The sequence below is a fragment of the Piliocolobus tephrosceles genome, chromosome 16 (assembly GCF_002776525.5).
Source record: "Piliocolobus tephrosceles isolate RC106 chromosome 16, ASM277652v3, whole genome shotgun sequence".
NCBI lineage: Eukaryota > Metazoa > Chordata > Mammalia > Primates > Cercopithecidae > Piliocolobus > Piliocolobus tephrosceles.
Genome location: NC_045449.1, coordinates 76,733,927 through 76,757,356, shown reverse-complemented (window position 1 = coordinate 76,757,356; position 23,430 = coordinate 76,733,927). Strand labels below are relative to the sequence as shown.

The following is a 23,430-nucleotide window of genomic DNA, read 5'->3' as shown; positions in this document are numbered from 1 at the left end:
GGGCCGGGGGACAGCCGCCCACCCCAAACACACACAGGCAGCGAGGGGAGCGAACACATCCATCCCGCCTGCTCCTGACAGCACAGTTCTTCATTAGGACACAGATGTAAGAACTCTGGTTTTGTAAAGCTCACCTGTATAACTGACGATCATAGAGCTGAAAATAAAAAAACTGAAAGTTATTTAATAATTTAAATTTTAAAATAATACATATACATTAACAATTGTCAAAAATAAGAACAAAGAGAAAACGGCAGAAGACGCCGTGCCAGCCAGGAGAGCCGCCTAGGGGGCTGGGGACGGAGGCCCACCTACTGACGCAGATGGCCTCATTTAACCTCCAGACAGGCCCAGCACTCCCTTGAAGGGGAAACTGAGGCACGGAGCGAAGGAGGAGAGGGTGGCCAGAGCAGGGAGCTGGAGCCACCTGCGTTCTGGTCCCAGGGACCGACAGAACTCACCCAGGCAGCCCTCCGGCAGGAAAGTAATTGTGCCCAACAGGATGCTGATGTTTCTTTTTCTTTAAAAGAGCTAAAAAAAGCCACATTGTGATGAGCACTACTACTAAAATTTACTGAATGCTCACACTGTGCCAAATATTCTCCTAAACTCTTTAAAATATATTATTTAATTCTCACAAAAACTCAAGGAGGTCGGCTCTATTACTGCCTATATTTTACAGGAAAAGGGACTCAGCCTCAGTGGGGGGCCACATTCATGGCTGCTGCCCGGGGCCACTTCCCCGTCTGCGCTCTGCGGCCATGCTTGTCTCACTCAGAGGGGGAGGCCAGACACCACCTTACAATGAAAAATGTAAGCAGAGTGGCTTTGCCAAAATCATAAAGCACGTTAATGGCCAAAATAGGATAAGAATCCACGAGATGAATCTTAAAGAACACAAAGCTATCTGGAACAACAGACAGTAAACCATGTAATCCCTCGTGAATGATTTTTATATTCTCCTGTAACACCAAGATCCATAGTTCATACTTTACCTCTGGGTCACAGAAGCCTTTGAGAATCTCTAAAAGCCCAGAAAGGTGAACACGTCATCTCCCCAGAGAAATGCACACACAAAATTCTGGTTTCCTTTCAGGAGACACCAGACCCCAGTTGCAGGTGCACGGCTGGAAATTAGAGGCTTCTGTGCTTGTTCTGTGTGCCCAACTCCGTGAGAGCACGGGGCCCAATATCCCCACCCACAGTTGGCTGCGTGCTCCATCCTGGGACCGCAGCCGGGCGCGCCAGAGGGAGACCGCACTCCAGCTGCAGCTGAAACCTCCACTGACTGCACTGGCTTCATAAGCCTTCCTCAGAGACCGAGGACATGTTGGCTACATGCACAGAAAGTCTGCACTCATTTCCTGGGAGTCTTTTCTCCCAGGGCAACCCCCCAAGATGGCTGTTCACAAGCATGACACCAGCGTAGAGCCTGTTCCCAGAGCGATCACACCCAGGTTCCCCACTGAGCCCAGGACTGATGGAGCACAGTGGCCACCAGGACTGCAGACCCTGCCTGGGAAGGGTGGGAGGCCCTGTGATGCCTCCCCAGGGGCACACCCAGAGGCTGCACACAAACCTGCTGGTGAATCTGCTTCAGGCCCTGCACTGCCTGCTCGTCCAGATGGTCTGTGACGGGCCTGTAGAAGGTCAAACAGTGAGTTGAGGCCACACTCCCCAAGACCCCAACCCCGGGTATACTCGGAGGGGCTGAGGTCACACCCCCCCAAGACCCTAACCCCGGGTATACTCGGAGGAGCATGGGCTCAGCAAAGTCTCATCTTGTTCAGGTCCCGGTGGGTCCCAGAGACCTCTGCAGGGCATACCTCTGATTATTTTTTTATTCTATTCTATTATATTGTTCTGTATTGCATTGTTTTGTTTATTTTATTGTATTTATTTCATTTTAGAGATGGGGTCTCACTATGCTGCCCAGGCTGGTCTCAAACTCCTGGGCCCAAACAATCCCCCCACCTCCACCTCCTAAAGAGCTGGGATTACAGGCGTGAGCCACTGCGCCCAGCCCATTTATGACTTTAGATGAAGCAGTGCCTGGTCAAAGGAAGACGATGTTGGGACATCCCCTTAAAGCTGTGACCCCTGCCAATGTGACCACCTTGGAAAACAGACACGTCCAGGTGAGGCTGAGATGAGAGCTCATGTCCGCTGCCATCCGAGGGAAGGTCCCTGGCAAGATCGGCCCTGGGCTGGCATCTGGGGGCCTGGATGCCAGCAGGGTTCCCACCAAGCCCTGCCTGATGAGGCCCCCTCGCTAGCTCAATCTGCACAAACCGTGTGCTTTACTCCGGTCACCTGCTTTCCTCCTGGGCGTCTGGAATTTTGTTTTGTGCCAGCTGGAGGTGCCCACATAGCCAGACCCCAGGCTGGCCTGGGCACTGAGGCTCAAACGTGCTTCCCTGATAGACACCTCACAGGTGAGGTCACATCTCACTGCTGGGGGAATGTCACAGGCCCTGTGGGACCCAACTGGAGGACCCTGGGAGCTCCTGCCTGGTTCTCCCAGACCCCACTCCATGCACCTTCTTCCACCACCACAGAGCAGCGCCATAAAGGCAGGTCTTGCACGGGCATCGGCCACACCCACACGAGCGAGCGTCCCTGAAGGAGTCGCACTGTGCATCTGAGCTCAGGACTGACCAGAGCTCCCTCAGGCTGGGGCGGGAGGTGGGCCCATACCCTGCTCTCAATCCGTTGCCAGGAACTCTCTCAATGCACAGGGCATAACTTAAAATTGTTTCTCAAACTGGAGTCCGAGAACCCGGTTACCATCACTATGGTAAGTCTGGGAGTTCTTCCTTTTGAGGAAGAGTCAACCGGGAAGAAACGTAAGACAGTCAATGCCTTACAGCCTCCTGCACACAACTTCCCAGCGACCCCGTATATTTCATGCTTTATTATTATTTGTGCAAACATAGCCAACTGAAAAATTCAAAAGAAAAGTGCATGCTCTCTGGCATTTTAAACTATCAAACGTGATGAAGAAAGGACACTGAACATGCAAGTCGCTCGATGCCATCTCGGAAAAAGGACCTTTGCTGTTATGACCTCACTCATCACCTCTGAGACCAGGAGGTGCACAACGAGGCAGCAGGGGCAGAGTGACTGGGGGGAGACGCCCGACCCATCTGGGTGACGCACCCCGCTGAAGAGAGGTGGGTGGTCCACCCCCGGCACGACTGTCAGGAGAGAGGGCCACTTACACACTCCATTAGTACCACCTGGGGCCTAACAACTGTGCCACTGGTGCAAATACACAAAAATTAGAAGGGATGAGATAGCCCCGAACTGGAAAGCACTATAATTATATGGCAAGGGGATCAGGAACGGAGCCCTGTGTCTCCTCGAGACCCGCTCTTCCTACCTGTTCTCTTGGGCTGCAAGTTTGTACAAGGCGTGAGCAACCTCCGCACAGGCAAGAATCGACCCATGCCTCGTGTGTAGATCTGGACTCAGCGTCATGGACAGCAGCCTCGGGAAGACTGCAAGAGACAGGGCCGAGAGGGCAGGTGACAGCGTGCACACACAGACGGCTTGTGGGACGACCACACACACATGCCAACAGTGGCGTCCCTCAGGGTCATCACCCCAGTGCCCAGGATGGCACCTGTGGTGATGCAGATGGCCTCCGAGACACTAAGGGTGACAGGATAGAGGCTGCTGCGTGCTCCCAAGTGCCCCAGACGGGGTGGGTAACTCAGACAGGAGAGGGAGCATAGAAGAGGAGGACACACTCCCCAGGCCTTCCCTGTCGGTGTAGGGTGGCCTCTGGTCCTGGCAGGGGCTCTGCCTGGCTGCCTGGGTGGTGGAGGGGGCGGAGCAGGACAGAGGCAGAGCTGCCCTAGGGGTGGTGCCTCTACTCTGAGTTTGCTCAGAAAGCTCAGACTCCTCAGAACCCTCGTGGCCACAGAGGGAGGAGGCTCTGCCACACCTGCATAGGGAAACCAAGCTCCCTGAGCCTTAGCCTTCCCAAGTGCTGCCAGGTTTGCAATGGGCTGAGAATCATAGAGGTTAAGATGTGGCGGCTGGGGGTGACTGGTTTTTCGAGAATCAGAGAAATCTACAAAAGGTCACAATCCCATCCTGGGTGTCCGTGCTCTTCAACCAGACAGAGGACAAAGCTGAGCCCCTCAGTGTCAGCAAGGGTTAATTATGCATTGGAAGTAGGGCAGCCCCACCCTAAACCCATGACATGGATGCCTCGTTCACAGATCATGAAGCTGAAAGATCCCTTAGGAATGGACAAGCCCCCACAGGATGTGAAACACAGGATGTGAAACACAGGCGTCACATCAGTAACTCCACCGAACAGCCACAATCCGGCCTCCAGTGGAGCCCCTGTAATAAATGTCAGGGGAGTGAGGGTAATGTTGAGAAATGTGGTATTCTTCCCTACATTTAAGTCAGATGATTATTTATTCCAAGTAGAAAGAACGAGACAGAACAAACGGGATTTCTCTCTTCACTGATGAAGTGTAAGAAGTGCAGGCTTAGCTGAGCCATTCCAAGGTGATTTTAGTCCTGGGCAGACTTTGAGTCTCCCATTCAGGCCCTTTCTTTCTATACACCCTGCCCAATTCCAAAGTGCATTCCTGTGTGGCAGGTCACGTGTGGCGGGTCGCGTGTGGCGGGTCACGTGTGGCAGGTGCAAGCCAACTAGAGACCAAGGAAGCAGCACTGCCTGTCAGGCGCCTGGCGGGACCACACGGGCTTTGGTGTACGTAACATAGTCCAGTGGCTCCCTGCCATGCAGGCGGACCCACTCACTGCATCCGTCCTCACAGCCTGTCCCCCGACCAAGTCCACAGCTAGTTCCTCAGATGCTTCTCACCAAGACAGAAGCAGAACCTTATTTTCAGCCCCCAGACTTTGAAACCAGCAACCCGGGCCTTTCTGCGGTGCACGAGCGTGGTGTCCGCAGGCCGGCCACGACACACACCCACCTTGCGTGGCGCTGTACTCGGGTGCTCGCTGGGTCAGGTTGTGCAGCGCCTTCACAGCCAGCTCTCGGATGACCCTGAGAGTGAGGAGAGAATATTGTTAGTGCCTTCACTTGGACGATTCTAGCTTTCTTCAGTTCATAAAAAGAAAGTGAGGGAGACGACATACATCAGTCCTCAACCCACCACCTGGCGGAGGCTCACTCACTCACACACGCAAACCAGCACAAGAACCTCTGACTCCAACAGACGACAGGGACAGTCTACCACAGCAAGGTCACACGGCTAACCACGGTTCTTCTTGGGACACAGGTGCCATTCCTTCTCAGGGCCAGGTGGCAATTGGGTCTCTGGCCTCCCCACCCCCACGCTACCCGGAGGATGCGAGTCTGAGACAGAGCCATGTGAAACAGCCCCTTCAGGGATTACAAGGGGTGAACAGAAGGAATTTTCTAAGGCTCACCCACCAAATCTGGGGCACACATCCAATAAGTGCCTCATCAGACACACACTGAAAGCACCCAACGGTTGAACACGGGGATGGTGGAAGGCTGACCCAGGGCCAGCTCAAGAGGCCGGAGCCCCTCCTGAGCCCACCTCTCCTTCCAGAGCTCCACACAGAGGCAGAGGGCAAAGCTGGGAGTGAACGGCAGAGCCTGCGCCCCCAGCCCCTCCAGACCCAGATGGAACAGCAAGTGGTCATGACTTAAAATCATCATGAGGGCAACCACGTAACAACAAAGAAGCAAAACGTGAAGGTGAAAACATTCAGAAGGCGGGTGTCTGTATTCTAACTATTTAAAACCACCAAACCCACAGCACCACGGTGAAACGAGGCACGAGGGCAGAACCCACACTGGCAGCACCACCTGCCAGAGCCCCTCCGGTGTCAGCCGAGGGCCCTGCTCAGGGTCCACTTCCAACAGTAAACAAAGAGCTCTTCAAGGCAGGTGGCGTTTCATGTGCCATGAAACTCCGCACCCTGAGCAACACCCAACTGTATGCCGTCTACCAGACCATCGCCCACAACTCTGAGGGAACGGGACAGACAAGGCACCTGGGACGCGGAGGCAATGCAGTCTGCAGCCGCAAGCCCAGCCCGAGGCTGCGTCTTGTAAGGATGGCCCTCAGCTAAGAATGGTTTTCACGTTTTTCAAGGGTTACATAAACTAAATAAAATTAAAATAAAATAAAACAAAGCATATGGAACAGAGATCTACCATGTTTATCTAGCCCTTTGAAGAAAAGCTTGCCAACCCAGTACTACACCAGTCATCAGTTACTTTAAGGCAAGAAATCTAACATGAGACAAAGAGGGCCGTTCCATAAAGATAAAGGGTCAGTACATTAGGAAGAGGCAAAAAGCGCAAGTGTACCTGCCTCCAAGAAGTGACCCGCCCAAAACACGTGAAGGAAAGGCTGAGAGAACTGAGGCAGAAACAGACGACACAGTAACAGCTGGAGAGTCCCACAGCTCTGACACCATGGATCTACATCTGTAACTGTGGTTTTAAAGATGTTATTGACTAGTCGGCTGATACCACTGACTAATTCATTCATTTTCCCCAGGTCTGGTTTAGGGGACCTTTCACTCTCATGGGGAGAGCTTTGGTGTGAGGTGCAGGGACACCCCGAGGGTCAGGAACTCACGCCCTTCTCTGGCAGCGAACGATCACCAGGAAGGGAAGGGAGGGTCTCCCCCGGCAGCCCGAGTGCCACCTGCCCAGGAGTTCCTTTCCCAGAGGCTCCCAGCCCTGAGAGCCCTGCCTGGACCACGGCAGGCAGCTGGGCCTCTCCCCAGGCAGCAGCAAATGCATCCCTCATGGATCAGAAAGGACCTCCTCCACGTCACACCAACCCTGAAACTGAGATTCTGGACTTGCACCCTCACAAAGACACCTCCACCCACAGGCACCTGCCGCTCCTCAGGGCTCCCGTGAGGAGTGCCACAGCATGGCACTGTCCTAGGAGGGGACCCTGACCTCCTCAGGGCAGTGGTCATGGTACTAACACTCTGTTTATGCTCCAGACCGCACTTCGCTTTTCCTTTGAGACACATTTAACTGCCTATGAAATGCAAGGAAACCCTGAAGCTGCTACTGTAATTATGAAAACGGCCACTAAGGCCAGGCGTGGTGGCTCAAGCCTGTAATCCCGGCACTTTGGGAGGCCGAGACGGGCGGATCACGAGGTCAGGAGATCGAGACCATCCTGGCTAACACGGTGAAACCCCGTCTCTACTAAAAATACAAAAAACTAGCCGGGCGAGGTGGCGGGCGCCTGTAGTCCCAGCTACCCGGAAGGCTGAGGCAGGAGAATGGCGTAAACCCGGGAGGCGGAGCTTGCAGTGAGCTGAGATCCGGCCACTGCACTCCAGCCTGGGCGACAGAGCGAGACACCGTCTCAAAAAAAAAAAAAAAAAAGAAAACGGCCACTAAAAACTGCTGGACTCCCAGCAGACAGCGCAGAAACCACCTGTGGAGCCACGTGGAGCAGAGTCGGGGGAAGCACCGCCTGCTGAGGGAGACGACAGAGGCTCCACCTCCAAGTTCCACCCGCGCCCCCTCGGACGCAGCGGCACTCCGCAACATACCAGCGTGGGCCCTCGCACGGGAACACCAACACGTCGGACACACTGGACCAAGGTCTCCAGAAGTGGAACTGGACACAGACCATGACCCAACACATCCACATGAAGACTGGAATTCATATTACTTCGCAGAAGTTATTTTAAAATACGACATCCACAGTGAGAAAATACACTCAAGGCTTATAAGCTCAACTGAATCTCTCCTTTGGGGGAAAAAAAAAAAACTCTTAGAAAAACACAAACAGAAAACCTACCCATCCCAATGGCTGATCTTCATGGTAACCAGGTGGTCTATCATCGGCTGGGTGTACTCAGGAAAGCCGGCAATATACACACTGGAAAAGACAGCACGGAGAGGTGGTGAGACGTGGAAGGGCGAGAACTCACTGCCTGCGGGTGAGAATTCAGCACAGTTACTTTCAAAACCAGTTTGCTCATTTCTTCAAATCTACCACATGATCCAGCCATGCCCCCTGAGCAGTTATGCAAAAGAAAAGAGCATTTGTACACACAGCTTCATGTGTAACGTGTGCAACAGTGAGAACCGGAAACCATCCTGACATCATCTACGGAGAAAACAAACCGTGGCTGATCCACACAATCGAATACTCAGGAGCAACACACACAACCTGAATCTCAACTACCCTAAGCCGAAGAAGCCTGACAAAACGAGTACACACGGCTTTGTTTCATTCACACAAAATTCAAGGATGTGCAAACTAATCCACACCCACAGAGGCAGATCAGCGGTGGCCTCAGGGTCGGGGAGGACCGAGGCGGGAATTACAGGGAGCAGACACGGGGAGGCTCCAGGGTGATGGCTGTGCTCAGGCCTCACAGATGCATGCCTACGTCACACGCAGGAAGCTGTGCGCTCTAGTTAGCATATGCCAGCTGCACTTCAGTAAAGCCCTGCACTCCATACACAGTGAACGTGTCCCCGTTACACCTCGTAAAGCTGTTAAAAACTTTTAAGAAAATCAACAGGCAAGCTGACTTGTACCAGAATATAAAGAGATAAACCCCAAACAAAACATTGGCACAAAATTTGTACAGAGACATCATAAAAGAAAATAAATAAAAGGCCAATAAACACATGAAAAGATGTTCAACATCAGTATTCAGCCAGGAATGTTAATTGTTAAACCATCACCCCCACTCGAATGGGTAACATTTTAAAAGACTGACAAATACCAAGTGTTGGCACAGATGTGGGAAAACCAGAGCCACTTTGCAAAACAGTTTGGCAGTTTCTTATAAAATATACAAAAGTTCCCTTTTAACTCTTTATCTGAAAGAAATGAAAATACATATCCACAGGAAGATGATTTCTAAATAAATATATACAACTGCTTTATTCACCAGAGTCAAAAACTCAAAATAACCCAATGTCAGGCAAACTCACAGAAAAACTGTATAGCCACAGAACACTGCACACAACTCACCACAAAAAGGAGCTGTGGACACGCGCGCCGCAGACACACACACCGCGGACACACGCGCTGAGGACACACGAGCTGAGAACACACACACTGTGGACAGGCCCCAGGCGCGCTGCGCTGAGCAAAGACTCACCAACGAAAAGGAGCTGTGGACACATACACCGCGGACACACGCGCCAAGGACACACGCGCCGAGGACACACGCACTGCGGACATACGTGCTAAGGACACACGAGCTGAGAACACACGCATTGAGGACACACGCACTGAGGACAGGCCCCAGGCGCACTGTGCTGAGCAAAGACTCACCAACGAAAAGGAGCTGTGGACACACGCACCGCGGACACACGCACCGCGGACAGGCCCCAGGCGCGCTACACTGAGCGGAGAACACTGACACACAGGAGTGTGTTCCCTCTGATTCCGTGGATAGGACCCTCCGCGAGGGGCAGCCCTGCTCCACATTGAGGGCGGGACAGCGGCACACAGGCTGGGAGGAGGGAGGGTGGCCGTGGAGTGGTGGGAGCTCCACTCCCAAGGAAGATGCAGGTGGTGCAGGTGGACACACTGTCAGCCCCTCCACAACCATCCACTCCGCACAGGTGCAGCTGAAAGCATGCAAATTATGTCTCAAAAATGAAAGTTACATCTTGTGAAAACAACATGGAAGACTTTTAAAAAATAATCTCCAAGTAGGATATGCCTTTCTAATTATGACTCAAAACCCAGAGCCAGAAAAGAAATCGATCCCTACAAACACATATGCCGAACAAAGTCTACCAGGAAAACACCAAAAGCAAAGTCAAAAGTCAAACAACAAAATTGGAAAAAACATCCGCAACTGGTCTTACCAACAGGAGGATTCCCTAAAATAAACAAGTTCTGAATCAATAAAAAAACATAGTGTAGCAGAAATATCATCAAAAAGTTTACAGAAAACATACACACACTTCAACTACTTGAAGCGGTACAGCCTCCGGCACGGAGGAAAAGAAAAGGAAGCTCTGCTCAGCTGTCCGATGGCCCAAGCCCCGGGGTCTGCAGCCAGAGCTGCGGGAAGCAGAAGGACACTGAGCCTGCCGGGCAGCACTTGGGCACAGCCCCAGGGGACGGTGGCCAGCAATGCGCAGGAAACTGAGAACATGTGGACCCTCGGGTCCAGCCTCTCCACTTTCGGTAACCCATTCCAAAATAATCGCACAGCTGAGGAACTGCAGACACAAAAACATTCACCCTGTTTATGACAGCAAAAAACTGGATGGACCCAAAGGCCACGAGGGGGATCCATGAAGATCACATCCGACGTCCAGACGCAAAAGGCTCTCCGGGAAGCACGGGTGAGAGAACAGATGGGGCTTCCCCTCCCCTTCCTTGCCGCGGTGGCCCGGGGCTGTATTGTCTCTAAGACCCAGGAGCTCTCACGTCAGCCAGCCTCTGCTGATGAGCTCAGAGGTCGGTCCACACACGACAGGAGCAGACTGTCTGGGACATGCAGGAAACCAGGCATGATGGCGGCACCGGGAAGAGTCGAGAGCCAGGTTTGGTTTTCCCCGATCACTCCTGTCCCCTCTCAATTTTACACCATGTGGTTTCTATAATTCATTTATCTAAAACTCCAGCTGCTTGCACGGATTAACTGAACCTGCCACCACCGCCACCCACCTGTGTTGCCACGGCCTCCACCACGGCACCCGAGAGCAGACAGAGGAGCGGGGCCCAGGAAGAACGTTGACTGCAGAGGGGCCCAGGCACGAGCGTGAACTTTGGGCAGGCAGACAGGCATCTGCTGCAAGGTACCTGCCTGGGAAAGTCAGCCAGGGAGACAAGAGAAAGGAAACGGATGGAGACAGAGCCCCTCGGAAGGTGAGGAAACAGCCTGCGAGAAACTGAGAAAAACTGAGAAATCAAGCAGCAGACGAGCTGTGGGAAACAGTGCCATGACGCCGAGAACCACGTCACCCAGGACCCTGGCACAGAGGTGCTGCAGGGGCCCTGGGGCTGCACGCCCAGAAGGCAGATGCATCCGACTGCGTCCTAGAGCCCAGCAGCAGGTGTCCCAGACAGCAGGGTTCCAGAGAAGCAGGCAGGCGGCCAGTGACTTCATGGAAAGCAGCAGATAGAGGCAAGGCCACCTGAGTGCTCACGCAGGCACGGGCACCAACTAGCAACTGACCCTGAAGAAGACACGCTCCTGAGTCCCTGGCCCAAGGTGGCAGAAAAAGGGGTGTGTCCTGGGCACCCAAGGTCCCAGAGGAGAAGAGTATGAGAACCAAAATGAGTATCCACCAGAAGGTGGGAGAGACGGAGGAGCTGGAGGGAGCCAGGGCAGGCAGAGATGTGAGAGAGAATGGACTCTGGCCACGAGCAAACCAGACAGAACCCACGGGCAAAGCACGGATGGGAGAGGTCAGTGCGTGAGGGTGCAGGGTCAGCTCGGAGGCTTCTGTGAGACAAAGGCAGCCGGAAATGAGGTGACAGCATAGAGAGGGTCCCAGGGTGACGCGTGTCTGAGGTCTATTAGGGATGTGGAAGTGGCAGACCTAGGTCACCAGCCACGTGTAGGCAGTGAGAGAAGGAGAAGCAAGCGAGCTGAGTCTGTGGATGGGATGTCATTCACCAATTCAGGAAATACAGAAGCAAACAGTTGACTTTGAGGTTTCCTTGCTTTGAGGAGCTTATACGATACGAACATAAAAATCTATTGAAAAGCAAAAGACGACAAAATATATTTTTAAAAGGACACTCAATGCTGAAGATACCAGAAATCAGAGAAGGAAATTTACAACAGCAGGAAGACCAAAACACCCAAAGTCCTCACGACTGCTCACTCAGAAAAACAGCCAGGGAGAACAGAAGCTGTGCCATGCGCTCACACCAAAACCCACAGGGCTCAAAGCCCCTCAACTGGTGGGGCGACCACACAGCAAGAACCACTGAGGAACCCCGAAACACAGGGAGCTGAGGAGGCAGGGAGCTGACAAAGGAAGCCACCTGCAGATTCTAAACTGGTGGAGCCCCAGGGACAGGAGGGCCGGCAGGACAGGGCCTCCCGGAGGGAGGGTCGTGTGCACCATGCTGACCACAGTGTGGTCATTCAACAGCTCACATCTGCCACACCCGCCGCCATACTGAAACCCGTATTGAAAACTGGCGATTTTACTACATGTAATAAAGTAGATGTACAAAGATAAGGCTGATTTGTATTTTTCAGTATCCCGTATATTGAGAAATAGTCTTGCTCTGTCACCAGGCTGGAATGCAGTGGCGCGACCTTGGCTCACTGCAACCTCCACCTCCTGGGTTCAAGCAATTCTCCTGCCTCAGCCTCCCGAGCAGCTGGGACTACAGGTGAGCGCCACCATGCCCGGCTAACTTTTGTATTTTTGGTAGAGACGGGGTTTCACCATGTTGGCCAGGATGATCTCTTGACATCGTGATCTGCCTACTTCAGTCTCCCAAAGTGCTGGAATTACAGGCATGAGCCACCGCACCCGGCCCAAAGCTGATTTTTTTTAAAAAAGGCTTTGACTTAGGAATATACGGGATACTGAAAGGAAAAGCCACAGAGTGGGAGGAAATATGTAGCAAGGAAGCATCTGAAAAAAGGAATTGTATGCAGAATGCATGAAGAATTCTCAACTTCTCAATAGGAAGAAAACCACTAACCTAATAAATGGGCGAAAGATTTGTTAAACACACCCTTGAAATGGATGATGACTGAAACAGCATCATCAGTCAATAGACACAAGTTAGTGAGCTGCTCCCTCGACAGTAGCCAAGCCTGAAAGACCAAACACCCCCAGTGCCGGCAAGGACCCCAGACCCCAAGCTATCACCCAGCCCCGGGGGTGCGTGGCACCACCATGCTGAAAGTCGTGTGGCCATTTTGTAAGAAGTTACAGGCAGAGTGTGGTGGCTCATGCCTGTAATGCCAGCATTTTGGGAGGTCAAGGCAGGCGGATCACTTGAGACCAGGAGTTCAAGACCAGCCTGGGCAACATGATTTGTCATCTGTGCACCTGTGGTCCCAGCTACTCAGGAGGCTGAGGCGGGAGGATCACTTGAACTCAGGAGGTTGAGGCTGCAGTGAGCCGTGACTGTGCCACCACACTCCAGCCTGGGTGACAGAGCAAGGCTCTGTCTCAAAAGGACAAAAAAAACTTACAGCACAGCCACCCAGCTCTGGGCATCTATGCCAGACAACAAGAGTGCAGGCCAAAGACAGACGTGTACACACATGTTCACCGCAGCTGCATTTGTGATAACCCAGACGGGACACTGCCCAGAAGCCCCTCACCAGGTGAGTGGAGACAGACGCTGTGCACCACATCCCGGGCCCTGGAGGCTCCGTGGATGGTCCCCACAGGCGGAAGTCTGCACGGAGCGGAGGAAGCCAGTGTACGTGAGGCGGGCGCCCACTGCCCGAACCCATTCACACAGAGCTTCGGGAAACGCAGACATAGCTGCAGTGACAGCGACAGACCAGGGTTGCCTGAAGAAGGGTGTGTGGGAGGGGAGGGACCCCAAAAGGGCAAGGGGAAACCTGGGTCTTTTCTTGTCTTGATTGTGGTGACAGGTACGAATTTACAGATGTTAACATTTACAAAAATCCTCAACGCGGCTGGGACGATAAACGAGAGCGGGGCGACGGCCGGTCCCCGTCCTCCTTGTCTCGCCTGACAGTCTTCCCGGGGCCCGTCCATCAGTTCAGTTCCAGTCTGTGTGTCCGAAACTCCAATGTGCAGAGGAAACATCTCCGTGTCAGCACGGCTGAAGCTTCCTCACAGGCCGGCACGCGCAAGCTGAGCCCCGACCTCCTCACACTCAACGATACTGTCGCCCTCGGCTGTGCCCTCCACCTGCGGAGCGACACCAACACTGCCCTGAGACCCTCTGTAGTGCCCTGGCGACTCCCACCTTCCTCCAGTGGGCACACCTCCAGGCCCCCAACCCTCTCCCCTTTCCTGAGAGCCCCCAAGCCCTCTCCTTATTTCCAGTCACCAAATACAGGCACAGTGATATATTCAAAACACAGACCTGACCATCAAAGTGCCAGGACCTCAGGACAATCCACACTCTTCACTATGGCTCAGAGGCCCCCAACAGCTCCCCACCAGGGCCCAGGGCCCTGTTAACTCTCCTCCCTGCTGGGCTGTGCTCAATCCCATGCCCTCTGCTGAACAGGACCACTGCCTCCCTCACCCCAAGGTCCAGGCTGACAGCAGAACCCTGCCTCAGGTACAGGGTGCAGCTACAACCACCGGTCCCTGTGATGCTGCACTCAGGATTGGAGGGGCCTGCCTGCCGGTGTGTCCTCACAAGGTGGCATCTGGTCTGCACGCAGGGCCTGGCATCATGAGGAAGCCAAACACACTGAGGGAAGACATGCCTGGACCCAGGTCTCGTGTTGGCAAATGTTTTTATGAAACGTACACAGCTAATTACATGTGAGTTTTAGGCTGGCTTGGAAACCTCAGCAACAAAATATGCTGAAGCTTCCATTAGCTGTCAGGTATGTTACCCAGGAACCTTGGGAAAAGGTGGTAGATTTTCTTTTTCTTGAGATGGAGTCTCACTCTGTTGTCCAGGCTGGAGTGCAGTGGTGCGATCTCAGCTCACTGCAACCTCCGCTTCCTGGGCTCAAGTGATTCTCCTGCCTCAGCCTCCTGAGTAGCTAGGACTACAGGCACCTGCCACCACGCCTGGCTAATTTTTGTATTTTTAGTAGACACGGGGTTTCGCCAACTCCTGACCTCAGGTGATCCGCCTGCCTTGGCCTCCCAGCGTGCTGGGATTACAGGCGTGAGCCACCGCACCAGGCCAGTAGATTTTCCACATAAAATATATGGCCAAGTATTATAGGAAAGAACTGATAAGGCAAAAAAGGACATTAAATGTTGAGGAAAATTGAAAGGATATAAACATACAGATAAACGTGTTCAAAGATCCTTCCTGGGAAAGAGGTTCAAACGCTACATTTTGAAAATTCTGCCCAGGCTGGTGATGGAGAAACGTCCTTTCTGCACGGTCTACACAGCAGGGCTGTTGGGGAATCGATCTTTAAGGTATTTAATGGCTAATAATGTTAAACATGCATTGGGCATGCTTCTTGTCCTAATTTAAGGCAAATAAATCACTTCATAAAGTCACACCCCACTGCACTCCAGCCTGGGCGACAGAGCTAGACTCCACCTCCAAAAATAAATAAAGTCACACCCTTTCTCGCATTTCTGCTGCGATGGATCAAGTAAGACAACTGAAGTAACCTCCCCAGTACCTAATTATACAACTAGAACAATTTGATATAATTCTGTAAACTGCAATTAGAGGTGCTAAATATTTGTTTCTAACCTGATTTCTAAAATACCTCTTACTCATTTCACAAACAATCTACAGATAACTTGAACTTCAAAACACTTTCCAGTACCGAAACAGAAAAAGAAACAGTCCCTTCTAATCCAAGATTTCAAACTGGGAAAGCATTTAGGACATCCAGCAGGGAAGTGTCAGGAGGAGGCGCAGCCGTGCTTGCAGCTGCTTCCTGTCAAACTCCAAGCCCCGCACAGAAGCGGCACGGGTAACACGGGACGACCAGGAGAGAAATCACAAGCAGGGACAGCACTCACGGCAAGGTCACGCTCCTGAAGCTGAGCCCCTCTTTAACACACGAGTAAATGTCTCCCATCTAGCGAGTAAAGCATGAGGTGAGTCCAATCAACATGAAACATAAGTTTCAATAACTGTCCCAATTCCATTTTTAATTTTTCACACAAAAACTACGTTACATTTAGTGGACATTACAGGATGAAAAAAGAAAATGGTGGAAGCTGATTTTTGACATCCAATCTGATTTTAGGATATTCTATTTTTGTGATATACATTAAAAACTTACCTTATAACCAGGAAACAGTTGGTTCTGTTACCGACAGCAAAATAGTCAGCTGTGGTCAAAATATCAATCCCATGCGGGAAAGTGCCCTAATAAAAAAGTGAAATTGGGGGAAAAAGAAGAATGTGAATGAGCAAAGGCATCTCACCAAGTTCCATCATCCTATCCACAGACACTGACACGCACGAACCCCGAGCCCTGAGGCCGGTGGCAAGTGAGCCACACACCCCAGACACTGCTCCCCGGGGACTTCCACGTCACTCTGCCTTCCTGCCGGGCTCCCCAGACCACACCACGCCCAGTGAGCGAAACCACCCGCAAGGATTTCATCGTTTCAAACAACTCAAACGTTTCCACTTCGGTATGTTGTAGATCTTTCCTTAAAACATACACCGTAAATGGGCTTCGGGTTTCAACAGTGTTCCAGCCACTGACCTCCACCAGCCCGAGCCCCATGCCACAAAGCTGGCAGGTCGGTGCACACCAGAGCAAGCAGGCCTGGGTCAGGTCGGAGATGCAGCCGCCTGCCCAGTCTACGAAGCCTGGACCAGAGCCCAGGCCTCGCTCAGCTGTCCTGGGTGGGCAGGACGTTGACTGGGGGTGGCCGGCCCAGCCGGTTCTGAGGGGTGGTGACAGCTGATCCCAGAAGCATCGAGGACCAGCAGCCCCCAAGCCTCTGACATGGGAGAGGCGGCACTTCCTCCCACCCCACGACAGCCTCCCAGTGGAGCCCCAGCTCTAGCCCCGAAGGCTGCATGGTGTTACTGAGGCCATTCTCAGATTCCAGGATTTGAAATTCTGAAAACAACATAAATAATTTCCTAAGAAAATACAAATGACAAACTTTGAACCAAACACAGAAAGCCTTACACAGCTATAAACCGCAGCAGGGTTTTTCAAAGGCCTCCCAGGCCTGCCCACCTCCAAGCCCGGGATCCAAATCCCTCCTTGACTTTAACACACTCATCACCACCCTGCACTTCATCATGAAAACCTCACACCTTCATCCGTGTCATCGCTTCACAATAAAAGTAGCTGAACAGCCAGCTCTCCTGAGAACACCCAGGGCCACATCCCTGCTTCCCACCAGGAGAGCTGGAATGAGCAGGTACCATGCGGCTTTCTCCCAGCAAATCCTTCCCAAGGGTTACACTGGGAGCTTGGGCTGATGGAGATACCAGAAACTTCCACCTGAGGCTGCTGGAATCAGTGACAGCATGAGCGTCCTTCACTGAATCGTGGAACAGGGGAGAAACCGGCACCCGAGTGGAGGTGTTGCGGCTCACTCTGCAGAAAGACAGCAGGTGCCACAACCTGGGATGTCGCCCACTGGGGGGCAACGCCATGTCCCACATTCCGGCAGGCAGGAGCCCAGGGAAACGCCGGGGTGGCCTAGGACCAAGTCTCACCGAGAACAAGAACAAGGGGACTCTGCGTCCAGCATTCCCCCATAGTGAGAACAAAGCAAGACCAACACAGGGGCTAAGGTTCCGTCTGGCCAGGCTGAGGCTGGAACAACAGGCTCCGAGCAGACAAAGGTGGGCTCAGCTGCCCGAAGCCTCAACTTCTTCACCTGTGCAGGGAGGAAGTTGGGGGCCTGCGTGTGGACAGGCCACCACAAGGGCCCGATGGTGTTGGGGGCCTGGAGAGCACTCGCCTAGGAGCAGGGTCATGGGGCTGGCATGTCTGGCAGGCCCTGGACACGAAAGTTGCCCATGGGTTAGTCACCACCTGCTCAAGAGCCCCCGGGTTCAGTGGGGAGAAGGTAGAGACCACTCAGGACCAAGTCTCCAACTCCAGCCAAGATGAGCCTGGACAGAGAAGCTGGTCCTTCGTCTCTGCCCCCAGCCCCCTCCGTGTCCCCCAGGCCGCTCCCCAACCACCCCCCATTTCTGCTGCTGTTACCCAGTAGCCTCTACTGTAAATGTATTTCTTACAACTTCATTCCAAATCTGTGTATTAGAAACAGTCTTCTCCAAATCCAAGGGTTTTTAGGCTGCTTCCCTGCGTGCTACGTAACACGTCCGCTCCCATTTGCTTTGCTAAGTCCTCGACCTAATTCTCAAATGCTTCTATCCAACCTCAGCAGGACATGGCTGTGCGGGCCCCGGGGACATCCAGACCTGCACATCTCACACGTCTTTCAAAGTCTGTGCACCTTCCTCCACGAGGCTCCGCTGCCGTCCGCATGCGGGTCACTGTGCGGGATGCTCTGAGACTCACGGGGCTCAGGCTCAGGACTGAGGTGCCAGACTCCTGCACCCACAGGAATATCCCATTTTTTGGCTGCTTGCCTAAATTTAGACCAACTTTAAAGGCCTTTCCTTTCCCTGTCAATCAATCCCCAACCTAAGCTGCCCCAACAAAGGTAACGTGGCTCAAATCTAGCCACACACACAGAAGCCGGTCAGCTCAGCTGCAGGGCCCCATGGCTCCCTACACGACCCGGCTGCTCCTCCCAGGAAGCAGCACAGAGGGTGACGGTGGAGTGTGCCCCAGGGCCCACACAGCGTGGTCGCCACCCTGGGCTCTGGCCTCAGCACGCCCCCCTCCGGTGGGGGCTCTGGAGGGCTTGGAAGCCCAGGAACAGGCAGACGACTTTTCCTGGGCTGCCACTTTCCAGGAAGCTGGCAAGTCCGTCAGCTCAGCTAAGTGGTTTCCAAGAAGCTCCTTCTTCCTCACAGCAGCCGCACTCTCCACTCAAAAGCCCAAACCTCATTCATGTTCTCCTCGGCCTGTGCGGCTCTTGCTGTCTGCACACCCAGGCTCCCCTTCCAAGGCTGGTGTCTCTTCCTAATGAACTGGCTCCTACCAGGGCTCAGGGCTCTGAACACGTGCAGACCCCACGGCACCCCAAGGACACTGGGTGGGCCTCGGCCACCTCGGGCCAACAAGAGGAAGTCACGCCCCTTCCTGGGCTCTGTCTACAGAAAGCTGCTCACACCACTCATGCCAGGCTCCTCGAGAACCATTTCAAAAACATGCACAAGTCCTCATCTGCCCGCCTCTCCAGCTGACTCTGGCATCCGGCTTTTCCTCTGGACTCATTTGGCCTTGATGCTTCCACTCCAAGTCGGACACCTTTGCCTGGAGGGTTCCCCACAGGTCAGAAAGGTCCGCAGGCCATGTGCACACCACGCCGCCCCACACGACCCAGCCACAGCCCAGGCCCCGGCTGCATTTGCTTTGCTGGCCGGGAATCCAGAATCTTCTCGGCTGACTTCTCTGGGAACCTTGCTTCCCGCCCAGGTGCAGCCCAGACCCTGGTCCCCTCTCCGGCCTCTGTCCCACTCTCCTGCAAGGCCCGACCACACGCCCAAGATGTGACGTCATCACACACAACATGAATAACCTGGGCCCCCATTCACAGGTGAAGCTGACCAGTGACCAGATGGCAGGGTCAGAGGGCACAGCAAAAGCAGCCCCAGCATGATGAGGGGTCGTGGGGTCCACAGCTCCTGGGAGCTGGCTTCTGGGCCTGCCTAAGGTCCGGATGAGGCACAAGCTGATGTCAACAGAGCCAGCTCCTGCTCTGTGTAGGATGAGGCGGGGTCAGGTCTGCGTCCCTGCAAGGCCAGCCTGGTCCCAGGGACCCGCCCCACCCTGCAGAGTCACATTATGTGGCCCTTGGCAACGCGTAAAGCACAGCTTTCCGGCCTGTGTGTGCAAAGTGCTGTACGTGCAGGTTCCCGGTGACCCTGCCGCTGATGTAGCCACACCACACCTCGCAATGCGAAAAGACACCGGGGTTATGGCTCTCCAGATTCCTACCTGTAAACCTGCAGGAAGCTTTTGGAATAAAGGTGTTTAAAAGCAGCCATACCTGTCTCCCCACATTCTCCTGGAAGGCGGCCTGCGGAGCAAAGAACAAACACAGCAGGTAAGCGAGGTCAGCTTCCGCCAACACCAGAGGCAAGTTCAGAACAAACAGCATAACGTCAATGACCCACGGCTTTATTTTTTAAATAAAAGCCCTCGTTGTTGGCTGAACAGAGCCTCAAGGTGTGTCACTCTGTTTTTACGTCCTGGTGCTCTTTAAAACCACAATTTAAGAATCCAAGTTTATAAACTCAGACACATCCTGAAAACTGGCCTTTACCACTGAGCCTCCCAGCAGCACCACGCGGAGGCCCCGGCCTGTCAACACGGAGAGACAGGCAGGCAGGTTAAATCATAGCCCAGAACCCCAACCCTCTTCCTCAGGAGCTCTGTGAGGCAGCTCATGGTCACCAACTGGCACCGCATGCCGCCCTCCAGGGAGGGCGCTCTGCCCACACCCATGGCACGGTGTCAACAGGCTGAGTCCCAGGCCGGGCACAGGCCCAGAGCAGGGGCCACTGAAAAGGTTGAAATGTGAACTTCAACAGGATGAAGTGCTTCCAGGAGGCCTCTCATGTCCCCTCTACACACCCTGCCCTCCTTAGGCACACCAACCAGGTAGAGCAGGTTACCTGGGCAAGGTGACAAACACACCTCCCTTCCCATGTGTCACCAGCTGGTGCCCCGTCCTTCCCAAAAGCACCTGGGCTCAGAGTTCTCGGGGCTGGAGACACAGGAGACTTCAGCATCCCAGGAAGACCCAGCAAAGTGCACACACGGCCACACCACACACGCCACCAGCACGGGGTGAGGTCAGGGAGGCTGGCGGCTTCAGGGAGCACGCTCCGGAGAAGCGGCCTCCTGCCTGGCAGGATTCCTGCCAACACTTGCCTGGGGGCTTCCTGAGAGCAAGGCCGAGTGCGGGCTGCTGGTAGGTGCACACACAGACGGGCACCAGGTAAAGGAACCGAAACACAGCCACCCAGGGTCTGTGCCCCCAACCGCCAGGGAAAAGGAACAGACACACCCGCCACCTCTGGCCAATCACACAGAAACCAGACATGCAGGCCCCCGGGCTGGGCTGGAGAGGGGCGGAAACAGGTGCTTGGCACCTTACACGGGGAGGGAAGAGGCCTGACTGCTGCCGTTCGACATTTTGTCACTTTTGAGATAAATTCAATAGGAAAGTAAGAAACAAAACCTGCCAAAAGGCAATGCAACAAAGATACTCTAACGTTAATTTAACACACACTATTTAGGAACATGTGTACTATTCCAGTGGTATCTCAAAGATGTTTTAAAAATTCAAGACTTATGTGGAAGAGCACAAGCCCTAAAACAGGGAAAACAATCCTGAGAAAGCAGACGCTGGGAGGCATCGCCCTACCCAGTGCGAAGGCTGACTATGCACAGCAGCGTCACAGCACAGCCCGTCACACAGTGCGCACTGGCGGGACAGACACGCAGACCAACCAGCAGAGCAGAACACACGGGACAGCATCCCTGGGACCTGGTGAGGCAGAGTTCCCAGACCTTAAGAAAGTCTTCATGTCTTAAAAAGCACTAAAAACATGATCCACAAAAACAAAAAACTGATCAAGACACCCCAGCAGAATTAAAAAATTAAAAACTTTGCCCTATTAAAGAGGATGGAAAGATGAGCCACAGACTGGGAGAGAGCCAAACACAAACCCAACACAGGACCAGAACCCCACATATGTAAAGAGTGCTCAAAACTCAACAACAAAAAACAATCCACTTAGAAAATGAGTAAAGACTTGAGCAGACGTTTCACCAAAGAGGAAGTACAGATGGCAAGTAAGCCCATGAAAGACACTCCACACCACCAGGCATGACAGAAACGCAGGTAAAGACCACAACAACATATCACCGCACGCCTGTCAGAAAGGCCGACACAGAAAACGGTGGCCACATCAGACGCAGGCGAGGACAGAGAAAGGCAGGGCTGCTGACAGGTGGTGGTGCGAACGCGAATGGTGCAGCCGCTCTAGAAAGCAGTTTAAATGTCCAACTACCACGACCCAGAAACTACTCCTGGCATTTATCCCAGAGAAACGGAAGCTACACTCACATGAAAACCTGAGCACGAACGTTTACAGCAGCTTAAAGACCAGAAACCATCCTGATGCCCTAACACATAAACGGTCACACAAACCACGGCACCCTCAGCAACAGAAGCTCGGGGTGGGTCCAGAGAGCTGTGCCGAGAAGAAAGCTACAGCACTCAAGGCCACAGAGTTCATTCACACGGCATTCCCGAGACGACAGACGAGGCAACGGAGAGCCGACCAGTGGCTGCCAAGGGTCAGGAGAGGGAAACAGCAGGGGCTATGGGCAAAGCAGGAGCACAGGGCCTCTCGGGGAGACGGGGCTGCCGTGTATCCTGACTGTGGTAGTGGATACATGAATTTGTATGTGATACAATCACACAGAACTAAACACCTGAGCGTGCATGGTGCACACACGCGCACACGCACACACACGTACACACACATGCGTGCACACACACACACGGGTACGGATAAAACCAAGGAAATAGGAATAAGGCTGGTGGGTTGGCTCGATGTTCACGTCTAGGCTGCGATGTTCCACTGCACTTTTGCCAGATTTTATCATGGAGGCAATGGTGAAACACCCATGAGCTCTCCCTGCATTAGTCTTTAAAACTGCATGTAAATCTCTGCCAGGTGCAACGGCTCACATCTGTAATCCCAGCACTTTGGGAGGCTGAGACGAGCGGATCACGTGAGGTCAGGAGTCCGAGACCATCCCAGCCAACCTGGTGAAACCCTGTCTCTACTAAAAATACAAAAATTAGCCAGGCGTGGTGGTGCGTGCCTGTAATACCAGCAACTCGGGAGGCTGAGACAGGAGAATTGCTTGAACCGGGGAGGCAGAGGTTGCAGTGAGCCAAGATCGCACTACTGCACTGGGAAGGGAGGGAGGGAAGAAGGGAGGGAAGGAAGGGACGCACTGCATATAAATCTCAATTATCCCAAAATAAAAAGTCACAAATAGAGGTCAGACACTAAATATACAATGAAATGCTGGATGAAAAGATTTAAAATCTTTTCAGTTAAATGGGGGCTTTAAGTGCCTTTACTTCAACTGTCAGTGAACAGGGGCCCCATCCCCACCCCTCTTCCTCGTGATGAACAAGAAGCCACGACCACCCCGTCTCTACTGCCCCTTCCTTCCCGGCAGGGGACACGTCTTTCTGCAACGTCAGCACGTTTGGGGTCCTGCTAGACTCCTTCCAATGTGCACAAAAACCAGCGCTCAGCAACGAACACAGCTGCGACTGTTTTCACAAACTCACACGCTGACTGCCAGAGTCGCCAGGCTCCTGCCAATGCTGAGAACCAGCTGCAGCACCTTCCTCGCCGCGTTACTGGGAGGGTCACACACCGCGGGATGCACGACCGCAGCCTTTGCTGCCGTGGCCAGTCTCGACACGGGAGCACCAAGGCAAGGCAGGGCGTCCAGAGCTCAGGGGCAGGGACCGTGTCCAGCCCCAAGGAGGGACGGGACTCCAGTGCCTTTCACTGCTACCTCCTGGCCGGTGCTGAAGAAGCCTCGGGGCCCCACAGGGTCACCGCCCCCAGTGAGACAGTGTGGACCAGGAACCCAGCTGAGCCACGGGGAAGCCTCGGGGCCCCACAGCGCAGGGTCACCGCCCCAGTGAGACCGCGTGGACCAGGAACCCAGCTG

The 23,430-nt window shown here is 53.5% G+C and overlaps 1 protein-coding gene across 1 annotated transcript in view; it reads right to left on the bottom strand.

Moving 5' to 3' along the window:
• The window catches only part of TBCD (tubulin folding cofactor D), a 180,027-nt gene that overhangs the window by 33,863 nt on the left and 122,734 nt on the right, over window positions 1–23,430 (bottom strand). The window contains exons 15-21 of the mRNA XM_023194085.3: window positions 19,703–19,732; window positions 15,883–15,968; window positions 7,803–7,883; window positions 4,962–5,035; window positions 3,383–3,500; window positions 1,580–1,640; window positions 135–157 (exon numbers count right to left, since the gene is read on the bottom strand). Of these exons, the coding sequence (XP_023049853.2) occupies window positions 135–157; window positions 1,580–1,640; window positions 3,383–3,500; window positions 4,962–5,035; window positions 7,803–7,883; window positions 15,883–15,968; window positions 19,703–19,732 (473 nt within the window). The remainder of the gene's footprint in view (window positions 1–134; window positions 158–1,579; window positions 1,641–3,382; window positions 3,501–4,961; window positions 5,036–7,802; window positions 7,884–15,882; window positions 15,969–19,702; window positions 19,733–23,430) is intronic.